The sequence below is a fragment of the Jaculus jaculus genome, chromosome 10 (genome assembly GCF_020740685.1).
Source record: "Jaculus jaculus isolate mJacJac1 chromosome 10, mJacJac1.mat.Y.cur, whole genome shotgun sequence".
Taxonomy (NCBI): Eukaryota; Metazoa; Chordata; class Mammalia; order Rodentia; family Dipodidae; genus Jaculus; species Jaculus jaculus.
In genome coordinates, this window is record NC_059111.1 from 107,714,140 (window position 1) to 107,741,201 (window position 27,062).

General features: G+C 42.1%; 1 protein-coding gene across 1 annotated transcript in view; it reads left to right on the forward strand.

The window, feature by feature from the left end:
• Positions 1–27,062, forward strand: part of Cntnap2 (contactin associated protein 2) — a 1,990,154-nt gene that overhangs the window by 1,743,686 nt on the left and 219,406 nt on the right. The window contains exon 17 of the mRNA XM_004661135.3: positions 20,504–20,722. Coding sequence (XP_004661192.1) covers positions 20,504–20,722 — 219 coding nt within the window. The remainder of the gene's footprint in view (positions 1–20,503; positions 20,723–27,062) is intronic.

Here is a 27,062-nt window from a genome sequence, read left to right on the forward strand (position 1 = left end):
GTGAATTCCAGGCCTGCCTGGGCTAGAGAGAGACCCTACCTCAAAAAAAAAAAAAAAGAGATATTTGTTGAATAAATAAAATGGATGAATGAAGGGCTATTCCAAGTGCCATAGGAAAGCTAAGTGCCGAGGACACCACCACCACTGAGGAACACAGCACATGGGAGGGGGTTCAAGGACAAAGCGTGGTGGTTGGACTTGTATAATTCACCATTATGAAAAAAGAAGTTTGAGTGATAAGAAAATCTAACGTTCATGGTCCGGCCATTCAAGTTCAATGAAAGTTGTACGTAAAGGCTGTGGAGAAGGGCGGGGCACAGGGATGCCCAAGTGTGGACGGTCCCCCACGTCCCTATTGGGGGCTCTTGGGGTGACAGCAAGGGACAGCACACACAGGGAAGCTGTGAGCCAGTCCTAGGATTAAATGACAATGATAAAAACAGACAGCTACGTCTCAGATGCTGAGCGAAGATGGGCACCGAAGAACAGAAGGAGCATGAAGAAGTGAACAGGAGGCCAGCTGCTGTCCTGGCCACCAGTGAGACAAGGGATGGCAGTGCTGATGGCTGCACATGAGTGTCCCTTTGAGGTGGACCACAGTCAGAGGAAGGAAATGCTGATGGGAAATGTTTGATGAGAAACAGGAATGCTAGACGTTTTTAATGTCTAAAAGTAACTTTGGGGCTGGAGGGATGGCTTAGCAGTTAAAGGCATTTGCCTGCAAAGCCAAAAGACCCAGGTTCGATTCGCCAGTACCCACATTAGCCATATGCACAAGGGTGCGCACGCATCTGTAGTTCATTTGCAGTGACTGGAGGTGCCTTGGAGTGCCCATTATCCCTCCCTCCCTCTCTCTCTCTCTCTCTCTCATTCTCTCTCTCTTCCTCTCTCTCTCTCTCTTTCTCCCCCTCCCTCCTTCTCTGCTAAATAAATAAATAAAATACTTAAAAGTAACTTCAGAAGATGTTTTGTGAAGAGACTGTAGGAAACAGTTTTGAAAGGAGTGTTCATTGAAAAGGAAATATCCAGCTAAAATAACCAGAAACTGTCTTAAGGTTTTAGCATATGCTACCATGGTGGCCAAGTCTGAACTTTTTCAGATACCAGCCAGAGAAAATGTCTTCATTTAGCAGACATATTTACTCCCCAAAATGTGGAAACAGCAGTCTAATGTCATACTAACTTTAGGAAAGGGTATTAGGAGGAAATGTTCACTTCCAAGCTTTCTGCAACACACAGTCCCAGCAGCAAACACTCAGAATGCATTACGAGTAAGTTAACAGCAATTTCTCCTCCACTGCTTCGGGATTGGAACAACTTTTCATAGTAAAAGAGCTCCACTCATGTAGACACAAGGAGTTCCATTTAACTTAGCTGCAGAGTAATGGAGGTGCTATTTAGGAGATATTTAAAACATGCTGTGAGTTCATATTTATACAAACCACATATTAACACCTGGATTTTTCCTTTTTACTAACCAAAGCAACTGGAGTTGTCAACATGGACTTAGGAGAAATATTAGCATTTCTACTACTTTGCAAGTGCAGCTGTGGTTCCAATTTATATTCAAGATTTGAAATTTAAAGTATTCTGATGAGTAATTACTATATGTAAGAAAAAAATTACAGCCCCCCAAAATTTAAAGATCTGAGTATTTAATGACAACACCTAAAGATTTCTTTAAATATCTCTAACTCTTGTTTTAAAATTTGGACTTAGATGATAAAACCTGGGTAATATGAAGATTAAATTTGTTCTCGACTAAACTTTGTCCAATGTATCAGCTGTTTATTAGTTGGTTAAGTAGTAAGAGATGTGTAACTAATCAGCAGTAACAATTGGATGATATTGATCCAGACTCTTCACTAATTTCACTGAAGGGACAATTATCAATTATTTGAGCATGAGCACCCTGGGGTGATGAGGTTGAACTGCAGAGCAGGTTGTCCTTGGACATGAAAAAATTTTCCAAAGTACCCCCGTGTTTATTGGCTTATCCATGCCTGTTCATCTGGCATTTTCCAAACAGGGCCAGTAATTTCTCCTCAGTTGATCAGACAGAATCATCTGTACAGAGTATATGAGCCTGACTTCTTTCCCCACACCTGGAGACCATTTCAGAATACAACCCATTTCTTGGCCAGCCTCGTGTGGTGGCTCCTACAGGTGCTCAGCAATGCCTGCCACTCAGCGCCCCACTTTTCTCTCAAGCAGACACTAAGCTCACTCTGCTTGTCCTTCCTTCTTCTGTAAGGGTACCCTCCCTTCAAGTTGCAGCCACCTTCTAGGTACTATAATTCCTTTGCCTCCAGTTCAGTTTCTGGACTCATAAGTGACACCCAAAAAGATAGTGTGTCCTTCTTCTGGGGTTCAATTTATGCTCTGTAAGTGGGTGGAGTCAGGGAAACGAGCTTCCCAATACTTTACTACAGGCCTGATGTATTAGAATCTACTTAGTAAGCAACTTACATAATTAATTAAAGACATTTTTAGAACAATAAAAAGAAAATGAATAACAAGATGCAGAATTCCCTCAGCATTGTATGCGTTTCTGTGTATCTGACTTTGTTTGAGTAATGTTTAATAAGCCAAAATAATCTACAGAGAGAAATCAGAAGAATGACCACCCAGCCGTACACTTTTGATGTACACATTTGTTGCATCCAAAATATACTTCAGTAGAAAAAAGAAAAGAGGAAAAGTCCAGCTTTGAGAAAAATCTCACAGAACAACAAGATAATGCAATACTCGACTTTCTAAAAGGAGAGAACGGGACCCGGATTCTGGGATGACCAACCCAAGACCTACCCTGAACCTCAAGCTGTGTCATGACTAAGAGTTTAAAAGAGGGCTGGAGAGATGGCTTAGCGGTTAAGCGCTTGCCTGTGAAGCCTAAGGACCCCGGTTCGAGGCTCGGTTCCCCAGGTCCCACGTTAGCCAGATGCACAAGGGGGCGCACGCGTCTGGAGTTCGTTTGCAGAGGCTGGAAGCCCTGGCGCGCCCATTCTCTCTCTCTCCCTCTATCTGTCTTTCTCTCTGTGTCTGTCGCTCTCAAATAAATAAATAAATAAATAAATAAATAAATAAATAGATAAAAGAGTTTAAAAGAAGGATTCTTCCTCAGTCTGATGGAGAAAAGCTCAGATGGATTTCTTTCAGGGAAGAGGCTTATGATGCCATCGTGCCATAGGAGAGTATTATTATTATGCCCTATGGGTTTGTTACGACACTGCAGAAGATTGTGGGGGAGTTTGGAAGCCACAGAGAGACCTCGGTTCTGAAGAACAAAGTGAGGAATCCCTTCTTGCAAGTTTTCAAAGGAAGGGAAAAGTTCCACTCCACGTGACCCAACCTATGTGCTCTTCTAAGGAAGTGCTTGATATAGAGGTGATGCGCGGGAGGGTTAGGCAGTAGACAGAACTTCAAACCATATGGTTCAAGTACGGTTGGGTCCCTGGAAACAGGGTCCAGGCTTGCATTCCCACTCAACCTTGGGCCCCAGACAGTAGGGAGGCAGGTGGGCCTGCTACCTCGCTATGTGCCCAGCAGCAGCCAGCGGAGGGGAATTTCCCTTGTGATCCTTCTTCTCAGACAGAGATGCTGCTACAGGTGGGCAAGGTGGGACCTTCCTGCAGAATGGCAGAATCTGTGTTCTGACAACGCTCACTTCTAAGACAGGTCAGCCCGGGGCCTCTTCAAGGTCTCATCCTCCTCTGTGTCACATGTATGGCTATGCATTTCCCACGCCCAGTGACCTCACTCTTCATGCAGTGGCTCTCAGCTCTCCCAGAGATGACCAGAGGAGGCTTTTCTAGAACCAAAAAACATCCACCTATTTCCAGTCATTTAAACTGGCATGCATGCTTCAACTGGATATAATCAGAATATTTCCTAAAATCATTAATACATGATCATACAAGATTCCAAGGATCCATCAGAACAGGTCCTCAGATGTCCCGAGCTCAGCATATCAAAGCTAGAGTCCATGGTTGCCACCCCAAGTCCCTCTCCTGTAGATGACACTATCACTATCTCCATTATCCAGATCAGAAAACTCAGTCATGGCTATATTTTACTAACTTTCCCATGTTGAGGGGACTATATTTTACTATTAAAAAAATGTCATTTTTCTTATAAGCTTTCATCCCAGAACAATCCCAGAGAAATCATCAATTCCTACTTGTAATAATGTACCTGGAAAATAGATGCAAAGGTAATGAAATCTCAAACTCCTTTCTCTGTTTCCAATGATGACTTTGTCAGTTGAAATCCCCAGATTCTTGATTCAAACTGGCTCATAACTTGTCTCCATTTCAATCTCTTCCTTCTGACATCCTGCCTCCTCACTACAGCCAGATTTCTAAAATTCTGGTCCCAGTATTTCTATCCTCACAGACTACACTAGTTTGTCAATGCCTTTCAAGTCCAAATGATAAAGCTTGGTAAGTGACTCAAGTCCTTACGTTCATTTTTTCAACCTTTGTTGCAGTGTATACAAACCTTACTCCTCACCCCACTGCACTGTGAGCCTGACTTTAGCCCCCCAGACACTACATACACCTTCTACTATGTCCTTGTCTATTCTGGAATTGTCTCCCTTGCCCTCACTAAAATCTTTCTCTCACAAATGGTTTTTTTCCCTTCTCTGTTTCAATTTAACACACTGAACATAAATAAAGCAGTTGTCATTTTCCTAAAAATATCAAAATCTTGAAAGACAATCATTTGGGACATTGCCTGTAAAGAAATAGGCATACTTATCAATGAGTGTCTTCATGCATGTGTTTTTGGATGGGAAGTAACCTGTATGTTATTACTGTAGAAAGTTGCTGACATTTCATAAATTTACTTTTTTTTTTTTTTTTTTTTTGGTTTTTCAAGGTAGGTTCTCACTCTTGCTCAGGCTGACCTGGAATTCATTATGTAGTCTCAGGGTGACCTCAAACTCATGGTGATCCTCCTACCTCTGCCTCCCGAGGGCTGGGATTAAAGGCGTGCACCACCATGCCCGGCTTAAATTTACTTTTTATAATAGACTTTTTTCTTCTATTTTTCTAGCTCTGATTCTAATGTTTTCTACATTATTTATTGCCTATAATAAGGACTTCCCCTTCAAATAAAGATGATATGGTTAAGTGTCAAGAAAACACAGCTACATAGAATAGTGACACTTTTGATGATGGCTTGTGGTGGGGCCAAAGATTTAGAAAGCTAAATAAATACTTTTAGTAACTATTAATTTTTTCTCAGAAGTCCAAACATTTCAGGTCCTAGTAAAATCATGAGGAATAGAGGTTTTACCAATTGTGGTGATTTGATTCAGGTGTCCCCCAAAACTTAGGTGTTCTGAATGCTAGGTTCCCGGCTGATGGAGATTTGGGAAGTAACGCCTCCTGGAGGCAGTGTATTCTTGGTGGTGGGCTCATGGGTGTTATAGCCAGTTTCCCCTTGCCAGTGTTTGGCACTCTCTGCTATTGCTATTGTCCACCTTATGTTGGCCAAGGGGGTGATGTCCACCCTCTGCTCATGCCATCATTTTCCCCTGCCATTGTGGAGCTTCCCCTCGAGCTTGTAAGCCAAAATAAACCTCTTTTTCCCACCAAAAAAAAAGAAAAAAGAAAACACAGCTAATAGTTGCTGATGACAAGCCTAAGACTGGGGCCTTCAAAGTAGAGAACAAATCAAACCTGGGATTCCCGCATTCCGAGGCAGAGAGAGGAGAAACGATGCACCACTGCTGCTCAACGAGCCGGCGGATGAGTGAGAAACTAGACAAACGCATGCACGCTGTGAGCCACAGGAAGGTGACAGACCTTCCGTCTGCCACTCTAGGCACTAACAGTGTCTCGACAGGCTCGATATTTTCATGAGAGCAAAAGCTTCTAGAAGAGTCCGTGCCATCGTCAGCCACTGTGTGTTACTAACTCTGGAAGACTGATGCAACTGAGGATGGCACTTGGGACCAATTAATTCAAAGCTGGTCTTGAAAAGAAACAGAAGAAGATACAATAAATCAGGAGCAGCGCTTCATTTAAATATGGTGAGTGACTGGCATAGATTACTTGAAATAGCTCAAAGCCAAGAAATACCTCAAAGGGCTGAAGACAGCTAGCTATAAACGCAAGTGCAAGGTTTCTACAAGTCATTAGACAAACGCCCGTGTAATTAAAATCACATAAGGAAACCCTGACCGACTGGATGTCAACTGAAAGCCTGGGAAAGTTTTCAGAAGTGACAAAGTCAGGGAATCATCTTTTTAGAGTCATGTGTTGCTGAAATTACAAGGTAATTTTAATAGCAATCAAACTAGGGGAAAAGGAAAAAAGTCATAAAAAGTCTTGCTTGGAATCTTTCTCTCTCTCTCTCTCTCTCTCTTTTTTTTTTTTTTTTTTTTTTTCAATACTGGAGACTGAACATAGGGCCTTTCGCATAGCCGATAAGACTTCTAGGCGAGCTACAACCCTGGCCTTCCTCTTATGATTTGAGACAGGGCTGAAACTGAACTCACTTTGTAGCCCAGGCAGCCCATGAACTTGCAATCCTCATGCTACTGCCTCCAAAGCAGGCCTGGCTCTATTTAAAATCTAAAGACTACAGTCATATCTAAAATATTGTCTTAAAATATAGAGACTCATGCCTATTCCTAGCACATTCATGCTTCAACACTTTATTTTCTACTCTAGGTAATTTCTTATTTATAAGGGGACTGAATCTAGACATTTCTGAATGGATTGATGGGAGCTTGGATTGCATTTTCTTGCAGACACACCATCATGCAGGACATTCACACCCCACAGCTAACCATAGAGAGCTTTGTGGTGGTTTTTAACATTTTCAAGCTGCATGGGCCAGCTGGAAGTCTGGTCCCAGAGTCTGGGAGTCAAATGATCTAAAACAGAAATGTTGAGTCACAAAGGGAAATACTTTCCACAATTCTGTACATTGAGCTTGTCCTTGACACTTGTCAACAGGGGAAGCTTCATTCACACAATCATATCCAAAGCTTAGTCCTATAAGCGCCAGGGGAGCTCAGACAAGCCCAGGATCATGTTCCTGCCTAATTTGCTCCCACATGACCCTCAGCCACTGTCTCCTTTGCCCTAAAATGTCTAAGAAATCACACTCATTCTTCCAAACATAAATATAGACCTTCAAATATTGTAATGATCTGACTTAGAACTGGGTATTGGAAATAAAACCATCACACCACGGTTCATCTGTTCAAACCTCCCATGGTGTGAGGGGAAATGATCTAATCGATTTTACTTTTTTGATCTTAAAAAATGGAAAAGATATGGTACAATTACAAAAGATAAATAAAACAAATTCTTTTTTTTTCTTGCTTCGAGGTGGGGTCACTCTCAAGCCCTGGCTGACCTGGAACTCACCCCAGGCTGGCATTGAACTGGTGGTGATCTTTCTACCTTAGCCTCCCAAGTGCTGAGATTAAAGGCATGTGCCACCAGGCCCAGGCAAATAAAACATATTCTTATTAAAGAACAAGATAAGCTGCTATAAGAAAAAACTAACCAGTTTCACAGACTGTGTTTGAACCTACTTTCTTTCCTCGGGTGGTGTTCATCCACTCTCCTTTTGCTCTATGCTTCCACCATCTCCTAGAGCCTGACTGTGCATCCAGTTAGCAGAGAAAGGGAGCAGGTGGAGAAGCATTCTCTTCCTAACAACCTTGCTCCATAGTGACACACAGCCCATTGGTAAGAACTTGTCATCTGGCTCAACTTAGATGCACACAGACCAATATATGCAGGTCCTGGCTGGCTGGCAGCTCTGCAGGAATGGCTATGGAAAGGAAAGAGAAACTTTTCAGGGATAGTTATCAGGTATGGGTATTATGGCAACAAAAAGGTAAACTTGAGCCTCACCAGAAACCAAGTTGGTTTCCAGAAGATTTAGCCTTTGATTTGTGCAGAAGGGCAGGTAAATGAAGCGGGGTTCGAGGCATTTTTCCCAATGACAAAAGAGTGCTGACGACTCAGCAGAGGAGGAAAATCACAGCACACATGAGCAACTGGAAGCCACGGAGCCCAAGGAACCATGAAAAGATGCTTTTCACAGATGACCCTCAACATATCTGTGTTAAGTTTGACAAAGGGAAGCTAACCAGCCCCATGGCTTCTTAGGAAATCACTCACTTTCCTTGCCTTTTGTGGATGGCATTAAAATAATAACACTTGGTTTTCTGCATCTTTGGATTTGATTTCTCTGATGAGAACTGATAAGAATGCCAAATGACTTCTCATGAAGAGGGCTTGATAATTTAGTATTCTTGCAGGGTCCTTCTGGGTAAGTGCAACCAGACCCATGAATAATAGAAGCAGTGCATATCTGTTGAGTGTAATTATAACACAGAATTATGCTCATACCACATTCTGGGTCCCGTATACATTAGTTTAAACAGTAGAACATGCTGGCACTTCAAACCTGTGAGAATTTTACTTTGAAAAAAGCAGCATGTCCTTATTTTTAGCTGCTTTTCATTAGAGAAAAAAATCACATTTGGTTCATAACATATTTTATGGTAAAATTTTACTATTATTTAAAAAAGAAATTCTCAAGTTTCCAAAAATTAGAAAAAAATAGAGAAATGTCTTAGTCTAAAATTCTTCTTGCTTCTCTGTATTTAAATGAAATCTTGTTCTCTGCATTTTGATTAGTTAATTCCCTTGGATTAAATGCTTGTTAAAATTGTGGGATTGGCTGAGTTGCTTAAAGTGTCACCAATCTTTGTAAAAAAAAAAAAATGGAACTTTAAAAGTATACAAATATTGTTTGCTTATTGTTGATTTATAAATCCAGAGCAAAAAAAAAAGGATAAAACAAGAAAACATCAACTATAATACCATGTTTCCATATATTTAAATTACTAGTTTGGTGTCTATATCTTCAAATATTTTTCTATGTATATGCATATATATGTTATGAAAATAAAATCATATGACATGACCATAATCTACTGTCTTCATAAATAATGTGTGTAAAACATATCTCAATGTTCTGTAAAACCTTATAACAGTAATTTCTTCACCTAAAGGAAAGGATCATATCATAGTCTCTAAGAACAAGACTATATAGTTTCAAATATATAACTTTACATTTTAAAATAAAACTGAAATATATAATGTTTTGTGATGCAGCCCATGGAATGTAAAGCATAGACTTTCTTATTGCCTGAGATTTTCTGGATTTGGTCATATTATCCACAGGGCATTTCAGCATCTGCAGAGACAAGTAAATTTTATGTTAACAAATAGGAGCATGGAGTTAAAATAACCATGGCATATTATGCCTCAAGTATAAAGCATTCCTTTTACCAATAGCACCCTATTGTTGGCTTATCTCCTTAAAGAAATTTTCACAAACTTTGATATCCTGTCCCCTTGTCACTAATTTTCCATATTGCCCCACATTAGCATACCGCATATCTCACTGTGTCTTCCCCCACTGCCTTTTGGTTCTTGCTTGGGGGAGGGGAGGGCAGTATATACATGTAGGTGTCCATGTGGTGGCCCACGCACTCACCTGCGGAGGCTGGAATGCAATGGTCGGGCGTTCTCCTCCATCTTTCTTCTGCCCATTCTTTTCTAAGCCGGAGTCTGGTATTGACTGGGGAGAGATTCTGGGGTCTCTGCTCCCCACAAGACTGGGATGGCAACTGCACGTGGCCACATCCAGCTATTTACAGGGGTCTTGGAGTTTCGAACCTGGGCAGTCTCAGGACCCCATGCTTGTACAAGTTAACCACCGAGCTGTCTCTTCAGCTCTCCTGCTGCTTCGCAAGATTCTCTCCTATCCCACAGCAGCAGGCAGCAAAAGACGAAACTGGAGGAATGCATCTGGGAATGGTGAGCACAGATGCAGCTGGAAGGTCAGCAGTGCCAGGGGAGGGGCCTGTGCCCAAAGCTGTGCCCATTCATACACTGGGTGAGGGTGTGTCGGGCATCCTGAGGTAGAGTTTGGTGACCGGCTTCAACAAACCTGCAACTTCTCCCACAGGGGAACTATTCTAGAGGGAGGCCATGCTCCCTTAGTTCACTAGGTCAGGAAACAAGTAAATGTGGTTGGTTGGACATTGTACAAACTGGTCCTAAAAGACTTCTTACATGTTTTGAGTGAATAGACTAGAGAGACACAGTATGTACTTATGCAATATATATAGCAAAGTTATATTTCCCAGCAGTTATAATCAGAAACAAAGGGTACTTTGTATGAGTTATTGTCGTTATTTAACATTTTCCATTTCCAGAATAATGTTTTGTTCAAGTAGAATATAGTTAATATGGCCATCAGGGATTCTGTGGAGTGCTTTCTTTCATTTCTCAGATGTGGAAATATATGACCTCAAGGATCTGTAACTCTCCTATAGCCTCACTGTACAGCATTTGTCCTAAGAAACTGCCAAACCTGAGGTTCTGAGATCTAATATTTTTAATATTTGACTCCAATATTAATATTCAATGCTAATAAAAGATAAATTAAGAGCCTGGGGGAGATAGCTCAGTCAGTAAAGTGCTTGCCTGGCAAGCATGAGGACCTGAATTCAATCCCCAGTACCCACATCAATCCCCAGTAGCCAGCCAGATGTGGCAGTGCTGGAAGTGCTGGGGAGGCAGAGGAAGGGGAGTTCCTGGTGCTCACAGGGCAGCTAGTCCAGCTAATGGGTGAGCCCCTAATAAACGAGAGACTGTCTCATAAAGAGGTGGGCTGAGCTTGTCCTCTAGCCTCTACGCGCACAAGCTCATTCATGCGTATGCATCTGCACACATGCAGAAAAGAATTAAAATATTTAAGGCTAGCAAAAACCTAGTAACATAAGTTAGTTCAAGTATACATCTCTTGCAACATTCCAAAGTAAAAGGAACTTTCCTAGAAGCCTTACATACTTTACCAGAGCTTGCTGTGCCAAAAGCGATTTTGCTTTTCTCTCATATGCCTCACCATTTTTACTGGAAGCCTCTGTCAATCCCCACCACGATCTGACTTCTCCCGTTAGTCCAATACTGTGGTGCATTTGGTGTTGTAATGGAAAACAGGATAAATGTCTTTTTGTCACAAGTCCATGACAGGCAGAGTATGTCTTCATTTAGCCCTTTGTACTTTTCTTAGAAAGAACTTGTCTGCAGTTATACTAAAGGAGTTATTGAAAGAATTTTTCAGAAAAAAAAATGCTATAAAAACAAAGGTGCCCAGTAGGATGTAAACTTTGTCCATGAAAACCAGGAACCAACCATCCTGTTGGCCACTATCCTGGTAGACTCACCCCCAGCTCTCACCAACAGGCATCTCCTCCCATGTCCTCCCTCAGTATCCTGAGATCTCATCTTTATCTTGATCAGTACCAGTGCCTCATGGGAACAGCCATCCTCAGCTCAGTCACTAAAGTGTTACAGACAATCCATTGACTAGTATGCTGTCTGTTCATAAACTTCAGATTCAGTCAGGCTCACACTTGCCAGTGTGTCTTCCAGTTCCAGCTCTCAGCCTTGGGTTCGGCAGATCTCAGAGCCATTCTATGAACCTGCTCTGACATCACCTGAACCGAACTTCACAAATTCACCTCTCTGTGACCCTCTGCTGTGGCGTGCATCGTCAGTGAAGTCTTCTCATTTGGCTGCAAAACCAAATGGTTTGTGCAGCCTCTGCCTGCTCCTCACTTTGGGCTTTTCTCCACATCTGCAGTCCAGTTTCATGGTTTCTCTACATGTCCTTTGACCACAACTAATCTACTGCCGAGGAACCCTCTGGAACTTCCAGCTGCAGCTGGACCCTCTCTGGCCCATGTCCACACCTCTACCTATCCTCTTCTTGCTCCATCCAGGAGAGCATTTGTAACCTGACTGCATGTCCTCCACCAGGTGCTGGGTATTGGTTGAAGCTCATATCGTTTTGGAATGGTTTTCATCTTCTATTTTTCCTTTTGAAATCACATAGGTTCTTTAATATTCAAGAAGTTATCCTCAGAAGGTGACTAAATGCATGGAGAAAACTAAAATTGGAAAAGCTCTGCATTTTAACGACAGTGCTCTGCCTTTTATAGCCAGTGGTATCTCCCATTTCCTCCTTTTTCTCTGCAGACACCTTTGCTTGTGAAGTTGGGCTTTTACCCACAATAAAAAGCTTAAAGGCCAAAATACATGAAGGGAGATATTTCTCATACTCAAACCAGATAAAATTTAAAACAAGTTCAGAACATCGATTCTTAAGCTCTAGGCATTTCCTTGAAGAATTTCTAAAGAAACTTCAAATAAACCTTCCTGGCCAATGCTCATTTTAAAATGTGTTTAGCACCAGTTTCTCTGGTAGGAATATGCACAGATGGCCCTAAAGCTCTCTTCATCCACAAACTGACAATACTAAATTGGGTTAATTTTTTTTTTTATTTCCTTCACAAAATGAAAGCCAATTATGCTATTAACCTCCATTGTCAACTTGATTGGGTCTAGAATCACCAAGAACATGGATCTCTGAACATATCTCTGAGAAAATTTCGACATCGGGAAGACCACCATAACCATGAGCACACCATCCCAAGGATGGGGTTCTGAAATGAATGGAAAGGAGAGAGTGAACTGAGCCCCAACATTCACCTCTCTGCTTCCCGAGTAAAGATGCAATGCTAATGGCTGCCTCACATTCCTGCTACCATAACTGTGATGGGCTGGACCCTCAAACTGTGAGCCACAGTAAACCCTTCCTTCCTTAAGACGCTTTTGTCAGACATTCCATCACAGCAACAAATAATAACTACTACGCCAATCAGAAAGAGCTAGACAAAGCTCCATACTGAATCATGTCACGTCTTTCTGGCTCAGTGTCCTGAGCAGTGAGGTTAAGATTGGTGCTGAGGTCCAGTTTTGGAAAGCTGTACATCTTAACATTGTCAAGAGCGTATGTCATACTTCTCGATGGATGTATGGATTTCACTTTGGCAGACTTAAACCCAACTGCAAAGTTATAAAGCCAGCAGTCTTCATTAATATATGCGCTTCTGAAATCAGCTGCAAGTACAAGGGGCTCGCACATCACCCCCACACTCAGTAATGGTCTAGAAGACTCACTGAGGTCGCCGCTCATGGCTGCTGTCATTAGTGAGCAAGGATGCAGATGCGGGCACCATCAGACAATAAAGATGCACAGAGGATGGAGCCCAGAGAAGTACCAGATGCTCAGCAACCAGTCTCCTTGCTCCCCTAGGAGTCACGACCATATTTCTTTGCTGGTGTCCATGTGTGAAAATTCATATGGATACACATGGACTAATGACAACTCAAAAAGGGTCCCTGCACCTCAATGTTCAGCCTTTTTGAGTTTCTCTCACTTGCAAAGTTTGAGTGACCACACATATCTTACTTGGTTTCTAGCTCCTCAGAGGTCAGAATTAACCAAAATCCCTACCCTACATAGAATTTTTTGGCCTATCTGGCACAATAAATCCATATCCTAAATATTATTTTGCACATCTGAGACTCACCCTAAGTCCCAAGGCTCCCTAACAAACAAAGAGACTCTTCCCAAGGACAGTTCAAGGGTCTAGGCATCACTTTTCTAAGGCCAAGGACAAAGGCCAGGCCTCTTTATGACAGGGTTACAGTTTACAACTTTTTTGTTTGTTTGTTTGTTTTCTTGAGGTAGGGTTTCACTCTAGCCCAGGCTGACCTGGGAGTCACTTTGTACTCTCAGGGTGGCCTCTAACTCTTGGTGATCCTCCAACCTCTGCCTCCTGAGTGCTGGGATTAAAGGTGTGCACCACCACACCCAGCTCACAGTTTACAACTTTTTGGATTTTAATTAGCACATGGTAATGATATCTAAGTATGGGGTACACTGTGATATTTTAACACATGTTCACAATTGAAGTAACTGGCATGTCCTGCACCTCAGACATTCAGTGTTGTGTGTGTGTATGAAGAACATTCAAACCCTCTCCTCTAGGTGGTATGAAATGTTAAATTAATTGTCAACCCTAGTTACCCTACCCTGCCATTAGAAAACATCCCTCTTACCCAATTGTATCCCTTTACTCATTATCCATTCTGTCTGTATCCTCTTCCTGTGCCCCACACCCTTTCCTGATCGGCCAACCCAATTCTAGACAATGTTAAATTCTTTTTTTTTTTAATTCATTTATTTGAGAGTGACAGACAGAGAGAAACAGGGAGAGAGAGAGTGAGACAGAGAGGGAGAATGGGTGCACCAGGGCCTCTAGCCACTGCAAATGAACTCCAGATGCATGTGCCCCCTTGTGCATCTGGCTAACATGGGTCCTGGGGAATTGAGCCTTGAACTGGGGTCCTTAGGCTTCACAGGCAAGCACTTAACTGCTAAGCCATTTCTCCAGCCCCAGTGTTAAATTCTTTATGACAATGTTGGGTTTTTTTTTTTCAATCTTTTGGTGATGAAAAGGACGCAAAATATTCCTAGGTATCTTAACTACTAAAAGAAAGTTTGAAAATTCTATTGTTTGTTTTTTGTTCCCAAAGTAGGGTTTCATTCTAGCCTAGGCTGATCTGGAGCTCACTCTGTAGTCCCAGGCTAGCCTTGAACTCACAGCAGTCCTCCTACCTCTGCCCCCCCGATTGCTGAGATGAAAAGCCTGCACCACCATGTCTGGCTCCTAGTATTTCTTAAAGTAGGATCAGGTCCTGAAACCGCTCGCATCAGAATCAGTTGGCATTAACAAAATGCAGACTGTAGAGTCCTCACGCTGACAGTGCCAGACTCTGCAAGACAAGCCCAGGAATGTTTGTTTTGAGCATGTTCCCTGGGAAGTTGCTTATGCAAACTAAAGTTGAGAAATGTAATTATGATCCAAGTTCTTGGTTCCTAAAAGTAGAATGGGAAAAAAAAAAAACAAACCATGAGCCAAAGCCAGTGGATAGATTCAGCTTTCACTTCCACTGCTGAGCATGTGCATTCGTGTTGGGCAAGTCATTGCTCTGCAAACCTCAAGTGTGTGGGGACAACACTGGGGAGAATTTGTTTCAAACAGACATGACTAATGTGTCTGGATTCTCGACTGTGAAAATGTCCACTGAGTTAATTGTGCCCTTGGAAAGATGCTTGTGGAATACAAGATGGCATTCCAAATAGTTTGGTGACTTTGGGAATGAGTGGATTTCCCCCTTCAGAGCATCTATACAGTAACTGGTCACCTCTAATTAATTTGTTCATTCCTTCATCCATTCACAACCTGTGAAGTGTGCAGTCTATTACTGACCTCATTCTAGACTCTGAAGAGAGAACAAAATCCAATATAGAAAAACCTCTGCCTTATGGAAGCTAAAGGCATTTATACACATATTATTTCAGATTTTGTTATACTATTTTTTTATAATCAGGATAAAGAGAAAAGGGAAGCCAAGAGAAGAGTTTGCTGTTTGACACAGAATGTTTAGGAGAGGAATTTTGTGACCAGAGAAATAAAGGAGGGCCATTGAGTTATATAGGTAAAAGGAAGTGCAATCAATATGGCCTTGAGGTAGGGACAGCATCAAATCTGGGAAAGGAAGAAACCTTACATACTGCAGTTTCAAGACTAAGGAGAGAAGAAAGGGATATGCCAAGAACCAGACATTCTTCTAAGGAATTTAGCAAGAAAGGGGAGAAATGAAGCCAATGCAACAAATACAAGAGAGGTTTGTGTGATGGGGTAGTTAAGATTAACATTAGAGATGCATCAACATGTTCGCGTACAATATACCTGTAGATATCCAATCACTGGAGCTATGTTAGGGAGAGGGGAAAATCACTAGGGTGGTGAACTTGAGCAGGAAGTAGCATGGGCATCTAGCACACAGGTGGAGTACCTGGCCTTAGGAACGCACACAGGTATCTGGGTCATTTCTCTCCCTCCCTTCATTTCTCTGATCCCCACACTTTCCTGGCTTTCAGCCTTCCTGTCTCATCTCATGAGTCTCTCATGTTATATAAATTATTTTGTCTTCAGAGAGAAAAGAAATAAATGATATTCACAGCACTGCCCACTGAGGAGTGATGCTGAAATGTCTATTGTACCGACGATTCGTTTTATTGTAGGAGTGAAGTGAGGTTTTCTACAGAAGTCCCCTTTAGAAACAATCACCTCTTGAAGTTTATTTTAGAATAGAAGAAACAAATCGCTCCCAGGTCTGCCCAGTGGGGGCCCGGGCTGCTCTTCATGTTCACAATGTGCACCTTTTCTTGTCTTTTACTCTGTTCTGTGGGGAGTAGCCAGCCATGTCCTGCCACTTCCAGCTGACACTTTGCATCTAATGTCTGAATGTTTTCTTACCTGCTGGGATAACACAGAGCCCAAAAGTCTACCCTCTGGTCAGCTATTAAGCCTGTAGTGATTTGCTTGAGGATGCATGAGCTGGAATCAGCACGGACAGCGCCACCTGCTGGCATCAGACCTGCATGGTGCAGTGGGGAAGAGCAGGAGCTGTCCATGGTTTTGGTCTGTTCTCTGTTACAAGAGGCTCAGAAGTCAGGGTCCAGTTTATTCACCAGCACTTTCTCCTATCTATACTAATTTTTTCCTGCCCATATGCCACTGTGGGCACTTCTTTCAATGTTTCTGTTTTCTTGCTGTAAGGATTCAGTATCTGAAACTGCCATGAAAACTAGCTGTTTCATTTTGTTGTTGTTGTTGTTGTTGTTGTTTCTCTTTGAATTGTCATAGAGTATTGTGATTTTATCTATTCCAGTGATTTCGATCAAACTTTTGGACACAAAAGTTCTTGGGAAGCTACAGGTATAGTCTTTGTTTTCAAACATCAGTAAATAAGGTCCAAAACTCTTCAGGTTAAAGCTAAGATCCGAGCTCACAAGAACCAATGTCCAAGCCATGCCCTCTGTCAGTCAGTATCCTGGCAATCACAGTAAAACAATATGTGCTATCTCATGGAAGTCCTGAGGTAGATGACTCCAGGAAGAATTTTAACTGGACATTGTTTGCATGGGCTTGAGGAAATCCCTATGCCCTCTTTGGTCTCTTAAATATGTCTGATATTTGTGAGATGATTCCAGCAAGATTAGCAACCACAACCTCTTATCTAATATCAAGGATAGGAAAAGAGACTTTCTCTTCCTCATGTCTCTTATGAGCTAAGAAACCTTCCCCAGAAAGTCCACCAAAAGACTCCAGTCATATCTCATTGACCAGGGGAGAATAACATGTTCCATCCTAAACGAGATCCTGGCAAGGACTGTGGAATGGCCATGTGTGTCAACAAGAGGCAGACTCACCCTCCAGGTCTGGAAGGGTACTACCCTCACCACTGACAGATGAACCGGAAGACAATTCCATTCTTGGGCAAAGTCGAGCCAAGAGGCATGGGAGTAAGAAATTTGAGGAGGCAGTTTTCCATGGTTTCTCCCATCACTGCTTTATCTTCTGAGCAGGGGGCAGGGACAGCTTTATTCCCACCTCTTTAGGGATATGTTCAGGCCTAACATCCTTAGGAGATAGAGGTGGTGTGTTCTGCTAAGTCAGAGGTTAGATTTCTTCTGACCAGGATGCTAGAGACAGCTTCTCACTCCCAGGCAAAAACTGAGCAGGTTTGCTAATAGCACATTTAAAAGATCAGAGTTTTGTGAGTTCAAGGGTCTTCAGATGGGCAGCCAGCTCTCTGCATGTGTGGCCCCTCCCACTAGGTTGCTTCTTTTCACCCCCTTTGGGCTTTGAGGTCACGGGAAAGACATATGGACATGAAACTCTCCTTGCCTACTATGTTGTGGCCATGAGTCCTGAGTGTATGAGTCTTGGATCTCTTCTGCCAGCTTCATAACTTGTTGCAAATGGAGTAACTCTCAGCCCCTTCTCGCCCCTAACACCACTGGAAAGGCGACCATTCACAGCTGCTATCGTGCTCTTTCCAGTGAGCCACATTATACACACTCAGTTCTCAAATGCTTGTTTCTGAATATAGCAGCATCATTGGTGTTTAAGAAAGCCCTCCCCTGCAGCCAACGGGGCAGCACGTCAGTCTCCAAGTAGAGACGCACATTAAGGGAAGACAGTGTCATTGGCTCGGGCGTCTCTGTGCTGCCTCCCTTTATTCACTCATGGACTACTGCTATAATTATCTCTTTTAAAATGTCAGTTGCTCTCACCCAGAAGGCCAAGAGCAATCAGCCACATGCTGAACTTGAGAAGCTCTTAAAACATGCTGGCTGCCGGTCTGGGAGAAGGTATTTCTCAAAGGAGTCCCTCAACAATGTCAGAGAAGCTGGCATTAAGTGCCTGAGAGAAAGGATCTGGACCCTTCTCGCATCAAGCCTTGTGACCCCTTCCTTAGGAAGCACCAGAATAGAAGCAGGATTACTGAGCTTTCTTCAGCACAACCAGGAGAGAGGCTCCTGGGAACGGAAGTTGGTCGTGAAGGTCCTTTGACCTTGAGTACCTCTTGGTGCATTCAGGGCAGTGAAAGGCTCTGAGAAACAGCCAGGCTTTGGCAATTTTCATTCATTTTCTAGAACAAAGCATTGTTGGGGGACAAGAGAAGACACAAGGGGCTCATGTGAAAGGAAACATGCATGCATTTTCTAGTGATGGCTGGTGCTCAGAATTTCTCCAAATGGTGACAGTTTAAAGCTCTGGACAAAGATTCATCATAGGACAGTGGCAGAAGAAATTATATCAGCATGTGTCCCTTCAAGTCAAACCTCAGGGTTAAACTCAATTTATCCCTAAATTCTATTTCCCTGATTGCAGCTGATGCCTTTAAAAACGAAACAATCTTTCTTACTTAGCCCAGAAGCCCTTGTTCTCTTTCTGTTCTGACAACTTGCATCTGAGAATGCATCTGCTAACATGCCCCATGATGAGAACAGAACAAATTTACTCTCAAGCCAAGGCCACCCTCCTCATCCCACCTATTGACTATCAGAGCTGCTGAGGAGACTCAGTCTGCGATTGCACAATAGTCTACCTGTGTTTGGATCCTGTTGCCATGGCAACTGTGAGGGAAGTCAATGGTTTGCAAGTTAAGTCCCATCCTGGTGACCCTGGAGGCAAGGCCTCCTCATTTGGATGAAGTGTTTCACTGTAATGTGTGTGGAATCACTACAGGTATTAAAATTAAAGTTCTCTTTCTAATGACACGAAGGATCAAAAATCCTTGGTACAATTAGGTTGATTAAATTGAGCTCTGTGTCTAATACCCCTGTAGCTCAATAAAGTTAATGCAGCTTACCAAGGGCCCAGACACAGAGGCAGAGAACAGAGGAGGTCCTGAGAGAATCTGGCCCACTGTGGTTTTTTTTAAATTAGAAGTTTGATTGCTTGAGACACTGTCTCAAAAATAGTACAAGCCTAAAGAAACCAAATTTTCCATTAGCCCTAGGAAAAAAAAAATGACAGCTATTTAATTAAACTGCTTAGAGATTAGGCAGAAGGCTTTTTGATGGATAGAGCATGGATATCTCTATAAGCAAAGCCAGGAAACTCGCTAGTGTACCATATCTTTAATGTTGAGAGAATTCACCAAGCCTAAGGGAGACAGGGAGTATATGCTACTTCAGCAGAAAGCTGCCTCTCCTGCCAGTCCTGAGAAAAAACATGCATTAAAAATATATTTATAAAGCACTGGGTGGCCTAAAATGTGAAATAAAAAGGCTGCTGGTAACTAAAGTTGACAAGGTAACCACCAAATCCATTCGCCTATTGTTGGTAGGTGATTTATTACAGAACAGACTGGACAAAGGACGTCCCTGAAAACATGAGTGATTTGTGGTCAGTGCTGAAGGGGAGGCTGTGAGCAGGAGACCAGCCAAGGTTTGAAAGATGATGCAGAAGTGGATTTTGCTGCAGGAATGCTGCGCAACCTCCGCATAGGCCATGGAAGTCCAAACAAGATGATAGTCACCACGATCCCCTAAGTAATTCATAGGTCCCCTAGCTTCTACTCCAAGGCAGAAGCAGGTCTAACTTCTACTCTACATGGGAACATTTTTCTGGGGAGCTTTTGGAAATACCAATGCTTACTTACTCCAGGCACTGTATTCAGATGTCTCAAAAGCTCCCCGTGTGACCACACATCAATCACTGCTTGGGAGCATTGGAGAGGCCACTGGCAGGTGATATCGCAAGATCTTAAGGTCTGAAATTTGGCAAAACTAGTTTCACATCCTGTATCCACTGACTTGCTCACGTGAAATACTTGACACATTCATCTGATCACCAATTTAACTTCTCCAGGCTTGTGTTTCCTTATCTGGAAAGAGAGAATGATGATAACTTCTTTGAAGTCTCCTAAAAATTAAATAAAGAAATAAATGCATACTTTGTACATAGATTTCCCGCTCCCCCAGTAGAAATTTATTCCCCCCTTGGTTAGAAATGGTCATTAGTGAATCGCTGTTTCCTTCCTTCAATGTTTTTGTCATGGACCTTTATAGCAGTGACTGTTAGATTATTTTTCTTCCTTTGTTTTCCCTAATTCACCGCTATTTGGTGTCTGGGAGCAATATACTCATACATCTTTCACACTTGCTGCTCCTCCAGCTGCTGCAGAAGTGTCCTTTTCATTTGATGTTGGAAATGGACCAGTGGAGATTGTGGTGCGGTCGCCTTCCCCTCTCAATGATGACCAGTGGCATCGGGTCACTGCAGAGAGGAATGTCAAACAGGCCAGTCTCCAGGTGGATCGACTGCCCCAGCAGATCCGCAAGGCCCCAACTGAAGGTCACACTCGCCTAGAACTCTACAGCCAGCTGTTTGTTGGTGAGTAATTCAAAGGCAATCAACACTTTCTCCTTTGGTTTTAAGAACCATCACAAAGCAAAAGTAAAAGTAAAAAAGCCTATGATGGGTCTTAATGGAGATCTTTTTAAAAGTAAGTGTCCAAACTAGACCTCTTATCCTCTCCAAAACAGGAAAAGGCTCAGGAGCTAAATGTTGCTCCATGTCCCTCTCCCTTGAGCTCATAATCCCATGGTTCTCAGCTACAAAATCAGAGTGTAGCCAGGGACATCTCTCAGAGCTTCTCCAATGTCAACAACTTTATGGTTGTCACTTTAGAATAATATAAAATTATTTCATCATTTAGGGAATTTATAACTGTGAAAAAGAAGAAAGGGAGGGAGAGATGAAGGAAAGGAAGAAAGAAAGGTAGGAAGGGAGGGAGAGAGGGAAGGAAAAAAGAAGGAAGGAAGGTCTCTCTAAGCTCAAGTTTGTTGGAAAAGATAAGCAGAGCAGGTTGATGGATGGAAGAAAGGAGAAAAGAAGGAAATGAGCTAAATTCAGATCTGTCTGAAATGATAAAAAGTCATTCTCCTTTCTCTTCCAGCCCTCACTGTGCTAGATTAAAAAGGATGTAGATTTCTCTTGACATAATATCCCTATACATGGGAAAGGAAGGCACAGAGAAGACCATTCAAATAGCAGAAAGTTAACCTATGAAAAAGTTGGATCCAGGGCTGGAGAGATGGCTCAGCAGTTAAAGGCACTTGCTTGCAAAGCTTGACAACCAGGATTTCATTCCTCAATACCCACATAAATCGAGATGTACAGAGGGACACATGACTCTGGAACTGGTTTGCAGAGGTCCTGACAAGCCCATTCTTTCTCTTCTCTTTCTCTATCTAGTTCTCTCTCCCTATCTCTCTCAAATACACAAATACATCTTAACAAGAATGAAAGAGTTGGATTAAATCTATCTTCTCTATCAGTATTGTTATTCTTAATATATTCCAAATTAAACTAAAATTACTTCAAAGCAATACTTATTTTCAGGGCTAGTTGAGGTTTTTGTGTGTGTGTACATATGTGTAGTGCATGTGGTATGGTACGTGTTGCACGCATGTGTCCATGCCGACAGAGGCCAGAGGAAAACATTGTCTGTGTGTCTCCTTGATACAGTCTCTCGCTGAATCCAGAGCTGCTATTTTCATACTGACTGACCAGTGATCCCCAGTGGCTCTGTGGTCTTCACTCTCCACAGGACTGGGGTTACAGGCATGTGTGGCCATTTCCAGATATTTCTGCTGGTTTTGAGAAATCAGATCCAGAATGGATCAGGCCCTCATGTTCACACTCCAAGTGCTTTACCTGCTGAGCCATATCCCCAACTTTGTAGTTGAATTTTTAAATTTTCAATCTAATAATACCCATATTTTAGGAAATTAGCAACTTTTTATCTACTAACTAGAAAGAAAGAGCATTTAAGTAACTTTGAGGATGTGTACCACCTTAGACATTCTCTCTGGATTTTTTTTTTCAAGTTAATTTATCAGTTCAGTCACCTGTGGCAAAATCCCACCAAGAAAATGTTGATATGACCTGGTTGCTAGTCAATTCATTACACTTGTCACCTGGGCCAAAAAGTCAATTAATGTTAAGAAGGGCAAGAGTCCCCACAGAGCCTGTCATAGCTGTGTTTGGGATACCTGAAGAGACATTTAAAAGTCATAAAGGAAGAATAAACTTAGCTACATAATTCCTTCATGTGATGCAGACAGCTGTATAACAAAGCTCCTAGCTGGTGAGCTTTGAAAGTGAGACAGATATGTGAACAAGCCACATCAGCCTGGGACCATGGAAAGAATTCCGGGTTTTTAAATAGTACCACATGACCCAGCTGGACAGTCCTCAGAACCTGCCCGAAGGACTCTGAGTCAACACACCACAGTGATATTTGCACTTCTATGTTTATTGCAGCACTGTTCATAATAGCCAAGTTGTGGAAACAGTCTAAGTGCTCATCAACAGATGAATGGATAATGAAAATGTGGAATATATACACAATGGAGATTTTTTTCCAGCCATTTTACAAAGAATCAAACTATGTCATTTATAGGAAAATGGATGCAATTGGAGCCCATGATATTAAGCAAAACATGAGGACTCAGTAAGACAAATATCACATGTTGTATCTCATTTGCAGAGCCTAGATTTTGTCTCACTACACAAAATCATGTTCAAATATATGACATGAAAGTTGAAATGATACTGTCTGGAGGAATGAATGAGATAGTGGGAAGGAAAGCAGGAGAAAGGAGTGGGGTGAATGAATTCAAACTATGTCATATGCTTGTATGAAATTGTCTCTGAGAAACCCATCACTGGTTTTAATGATATACACCAATAAAAAAAGTTCCCAACCCCAATGGGATATCAGTTCTCTCCAATCCTTCCCTCAGGTGATACATCACAAAAGTATGCATTATTTTCTTTTATATTAGCTAAATATCAGGTCCATGGGTTCCTGCTGAGCATGGAGAATACAATTTTGCTTCATCAATATGTCATGCCCAGATTGTCTGAGACAAGTTTCTTCCTAAATTCTGCTAATCCCAGACATGCGGGGATAGTCTGTTCGGACTTATCATAATAGACAACTCTGTCTGGCTCAATTTCTCATTTTACTGACCTTTCTCCTGTATACAGAGGTCCATCTGGAGCTCTATTCCTTCTAGCCCACTCATTGTAATTGCCTAATACAATTCTGGTGACCAGGTAAGGGTATAAAATAAAAAGGGATAGAAGTATTAACTATGACAGAATGAAGACTTATTTGAATAAAAACATCTAGGAGTAAGGAATAAAAAGAGAAGAGTAAGAGAGCTGCAGTTTGATTCTATAGAATGGTAACGTTTAAGAGGTAAACAGGAAAAAGCCTCTCTTGATGAAGACGAAAAATGAAGAGTAAGTGGAGGAAAATTAGGAGGCATTTATATCAACAGAGGAGAGGATTTTATGAAAAGGAACTAGTAAATAAACGCAGTCTCATGAACTGTCTTTAAAGAGTGGAAAGGTGTCCTTTGGCTCTAAGAATGGTAAAGCCATCGGTGACCTTGTGTACCAGTTACTTTCTCATTGCTGTGAACAAGTGCCTGAGCAGACCAACTTAGGGAAGGAAAGAATCTATTTTAGCTTACAAGTCCAGTGTGTGAGTCCATTATTGCAGAGTAAGTGTAGTGTCACAGCAGAGGGGAAGTAGAGAGCAATAAATGCCGGTGCTCAGTCAGCTTTCTTCTTGTTTGTTTGTTTGTTTGTTTGTTTGTTTGTTTGTTTGTTTGTTTGTTTTGTTTTGTTTTTTGAGGTCTAGTCTCTAGTCCAGGCTGACCTGGAAGTCACTATGTAGTCTCAGGGTGGCCTTGAACTGATGGCAATCCTTCTTTCTCACCTGGGTGGTACACCTTTCCACTCTTTAAAGACAGTTCATGAGACAGTTTATTTACTAGTTCTTTTTCATGAAATCCTCTCCTCTGGTGACATAAATACCTCCTAATTTTCCTCCACTTACTCTTCATTTTTCGTCTTTCATGGCAGCTTGAGTTCATGTAAAGCCAAGGTTTATTAAATGGATTTATAAGCCAGTTTAAGGCTGGAGTCTTAGGAATTCTCTCTGAGCTAAGCTTGGCTGGCAGTCACATAAAAAAGCCCAATTTCCTCCAACTCAATAATACAGCTTGTTGGGTCAGCTGCTCCTCAAAGCCTTGTATAACTCAAGGCCTAAGTGCAGAGAGCCACTATAGCTACAGTGTTTCCAGAATGCAAGCAGCCCCGCTATGAAACTGGCCACTGACCAGCTTTACGACATTGACCAAATTAACTCTCTTGGCCTCAGCTCCTCATCTATAAAACAGGGACCCTAATACTACTCATCTCTGAGGGTTGAAATATGCGGAAGTCCAGGATTGTGCCTGGCGCCACTAGCATTTGATTAATACTAGTTGAGAGATAGCTAATACTTTATCATGCTTGCCCTGCTTCCAGAACCTCTTAACTCCATCCTCGTCAGAGAACAATTTACATTTAGATTCTTGTGATGGCTTTCTTCTGTTGGAAACTTGGAATTCTTCCAGTATTTTAAAATTTCCTTCTAGTTTAATGGTTTGGAGCCCCATCTTCTATGTGCCTCTTATCTGAGGACATAAGAAATCCATGGAGGAATAATGAACTTAAAGCATCCATTCTATTGAATGAAGTGATGAATGAGCACTCGTGATCATTATCTGAAAAAGCAATTCTCAAACCTAGTTCCTGCACAGCTTTCAATATATATCTCACAGAGGCATCACCAATCAACACTTGTCAATCATGTAGCTGTGTGCTGAAGAATAGGGACAAATTTCCTTGAACTCCCTCCACTGCTTAAGTCTGAAACCATTTTGGTGTCCACACTTAATCAGATAACCAGGATTTTATTTCACCCACTTGCACTGACACCACAGGTATCTGATGGGCTCAAATTGACAATTAGACCTAAGCTACAATGGCAGCATATAGAACAGGAAAAATAAAAGGACCACATCCGTAGTTCTGGGTGGCCTATCAAAAAGCGTAACAACTTCTCCCCCTTAACCTATTTGGGACAGGTGTGGCTGCTATACAAAAAGCCAAGACGGTAAGGGTCACCTGGACAGGGAAGTCATAACTATTTCTCATTAATTTTTCATACTATGCCAGTGATAAGCTAAAGGGCGTTTCTGCCAGCTCACAGCTCTCACAATCCAGAAATTGTCCTCCATAGCAAACAAGGCAGCAAAAACACCCCTCTGAACTCTTTGCTCTCCACAGAAGCAGCATAGTTGGAAGATGGGTTCCAAAGTCATTCCTTCAGACAGGCCTGGGCAGCCCAGCTGCATGTTTACTCTTCACTAGCTGTCTTCTAGTGATGCTGCTACCAAAACAAAATGCCACATATTTGGTGGTTTGAACTACAGAGATTTACTTTCATATAGTCCTGGAGGATAGAAAGCCAGATTAATGTGTCGATGAGATTGTTTTCTTCTATGGCCTCTATCCTTAGCTTCAATTAGGTTCTCAACTTCATGGCCCATCGAACCTTAACCACCACCACCCCTTTAAAAACCCTACAACCTATAATGCTGATGATCCCTCTGGCTTCAGATTTGTGTACCTCAACCATCTTAACCACTTTTAACTTATTGCATCCTTGTGCTTCTATAGAATGTGCTTACACTCAGTTCTAGTAACAGTCATAGCACCTACCATTAGTTTGGCTTCAATGCAAAGACAGATAGTATTACCTTTTCTCGACAGGCCCTGCTGCATGCATATTGTTATACTGAATACATGTAAGAAGGTTAAGACCCAAGGAGAACCTGGGATAATTGCATGGGCAGTGAGCTGAAAATCCAGTGTGCAAACAGAACTCCACAACCACATGCTTTCTTCATCCCTGTTGCTGCCTCCCATGCCCAGCATGATAGTATAACTGTTTGTGATAGTATTAGTGTTGGCTTGCAGGCAAGAACAATGTCCTCATTCACCATTCTAAAATGCTCTTTTTAGCACTTTACAAAGCTGTAAAATGATCAGTGGGTTTGCTCTCCTGGTCACCCTGCAGCTGTTCTCGTCTCTCCCTTCCCCTTCCCACCTGCCTCCCCAATTGCAGGGGCATACCCCATTACCTCTGCCATAGGCTTCTCTGCATGGACACTTAAATCTGTTCTGTTTCTGTCCCTTTCTTGATGGGGTCCATTGCTACTAGCCTACTTTAAACTGTTCCCACTAAAAAATCAGATCCCACAGAACCCTACTTGACTTTATTTTCCTCTTAATGATCATGACCTTTTAATGCATGATAGATTTATTGACTTCGTTGTTAAATTTCTCCCTCCTCCAAAAAGATTGTACTCTCTACAAGGTAAGAGGCTTTTCTCAGTATTGAAGTAGACATAAAAAGCATTTCAGGGCTGGAGAAAGGGCTTAGTGGTTAATGCACTTGCCAGGGAAGCCAAAAGACCCAGGTTTGATTCCCCATTTTCCACATAAAGCCATATGCACAAGGTGACACATGTATCTGGCACTCATTTGCAGTGGATAGAGGTTTTGGCATGCCTATTCTCTCTCTCTCTCTCTCTCTCTCTCTCTCTCTCTCTCTCTCTCTCTTTCTCTCTCTCTCTCTTCTTGCTCTCTCTCTCTAAAACAAATTTAAAAAGTGAAATGATTTTTAGAAAAACATTTCAATTTCTGGAGAGATGTCTCAGTGGTTAAGGCATTTGCCTGGGAAGCCAAAAGACCCAGGTTCAATTCTCCAGTACCCAAATAAGCCAGATGCACAAGGTGGTTCATGTGTCTGGAGTTCATTTGA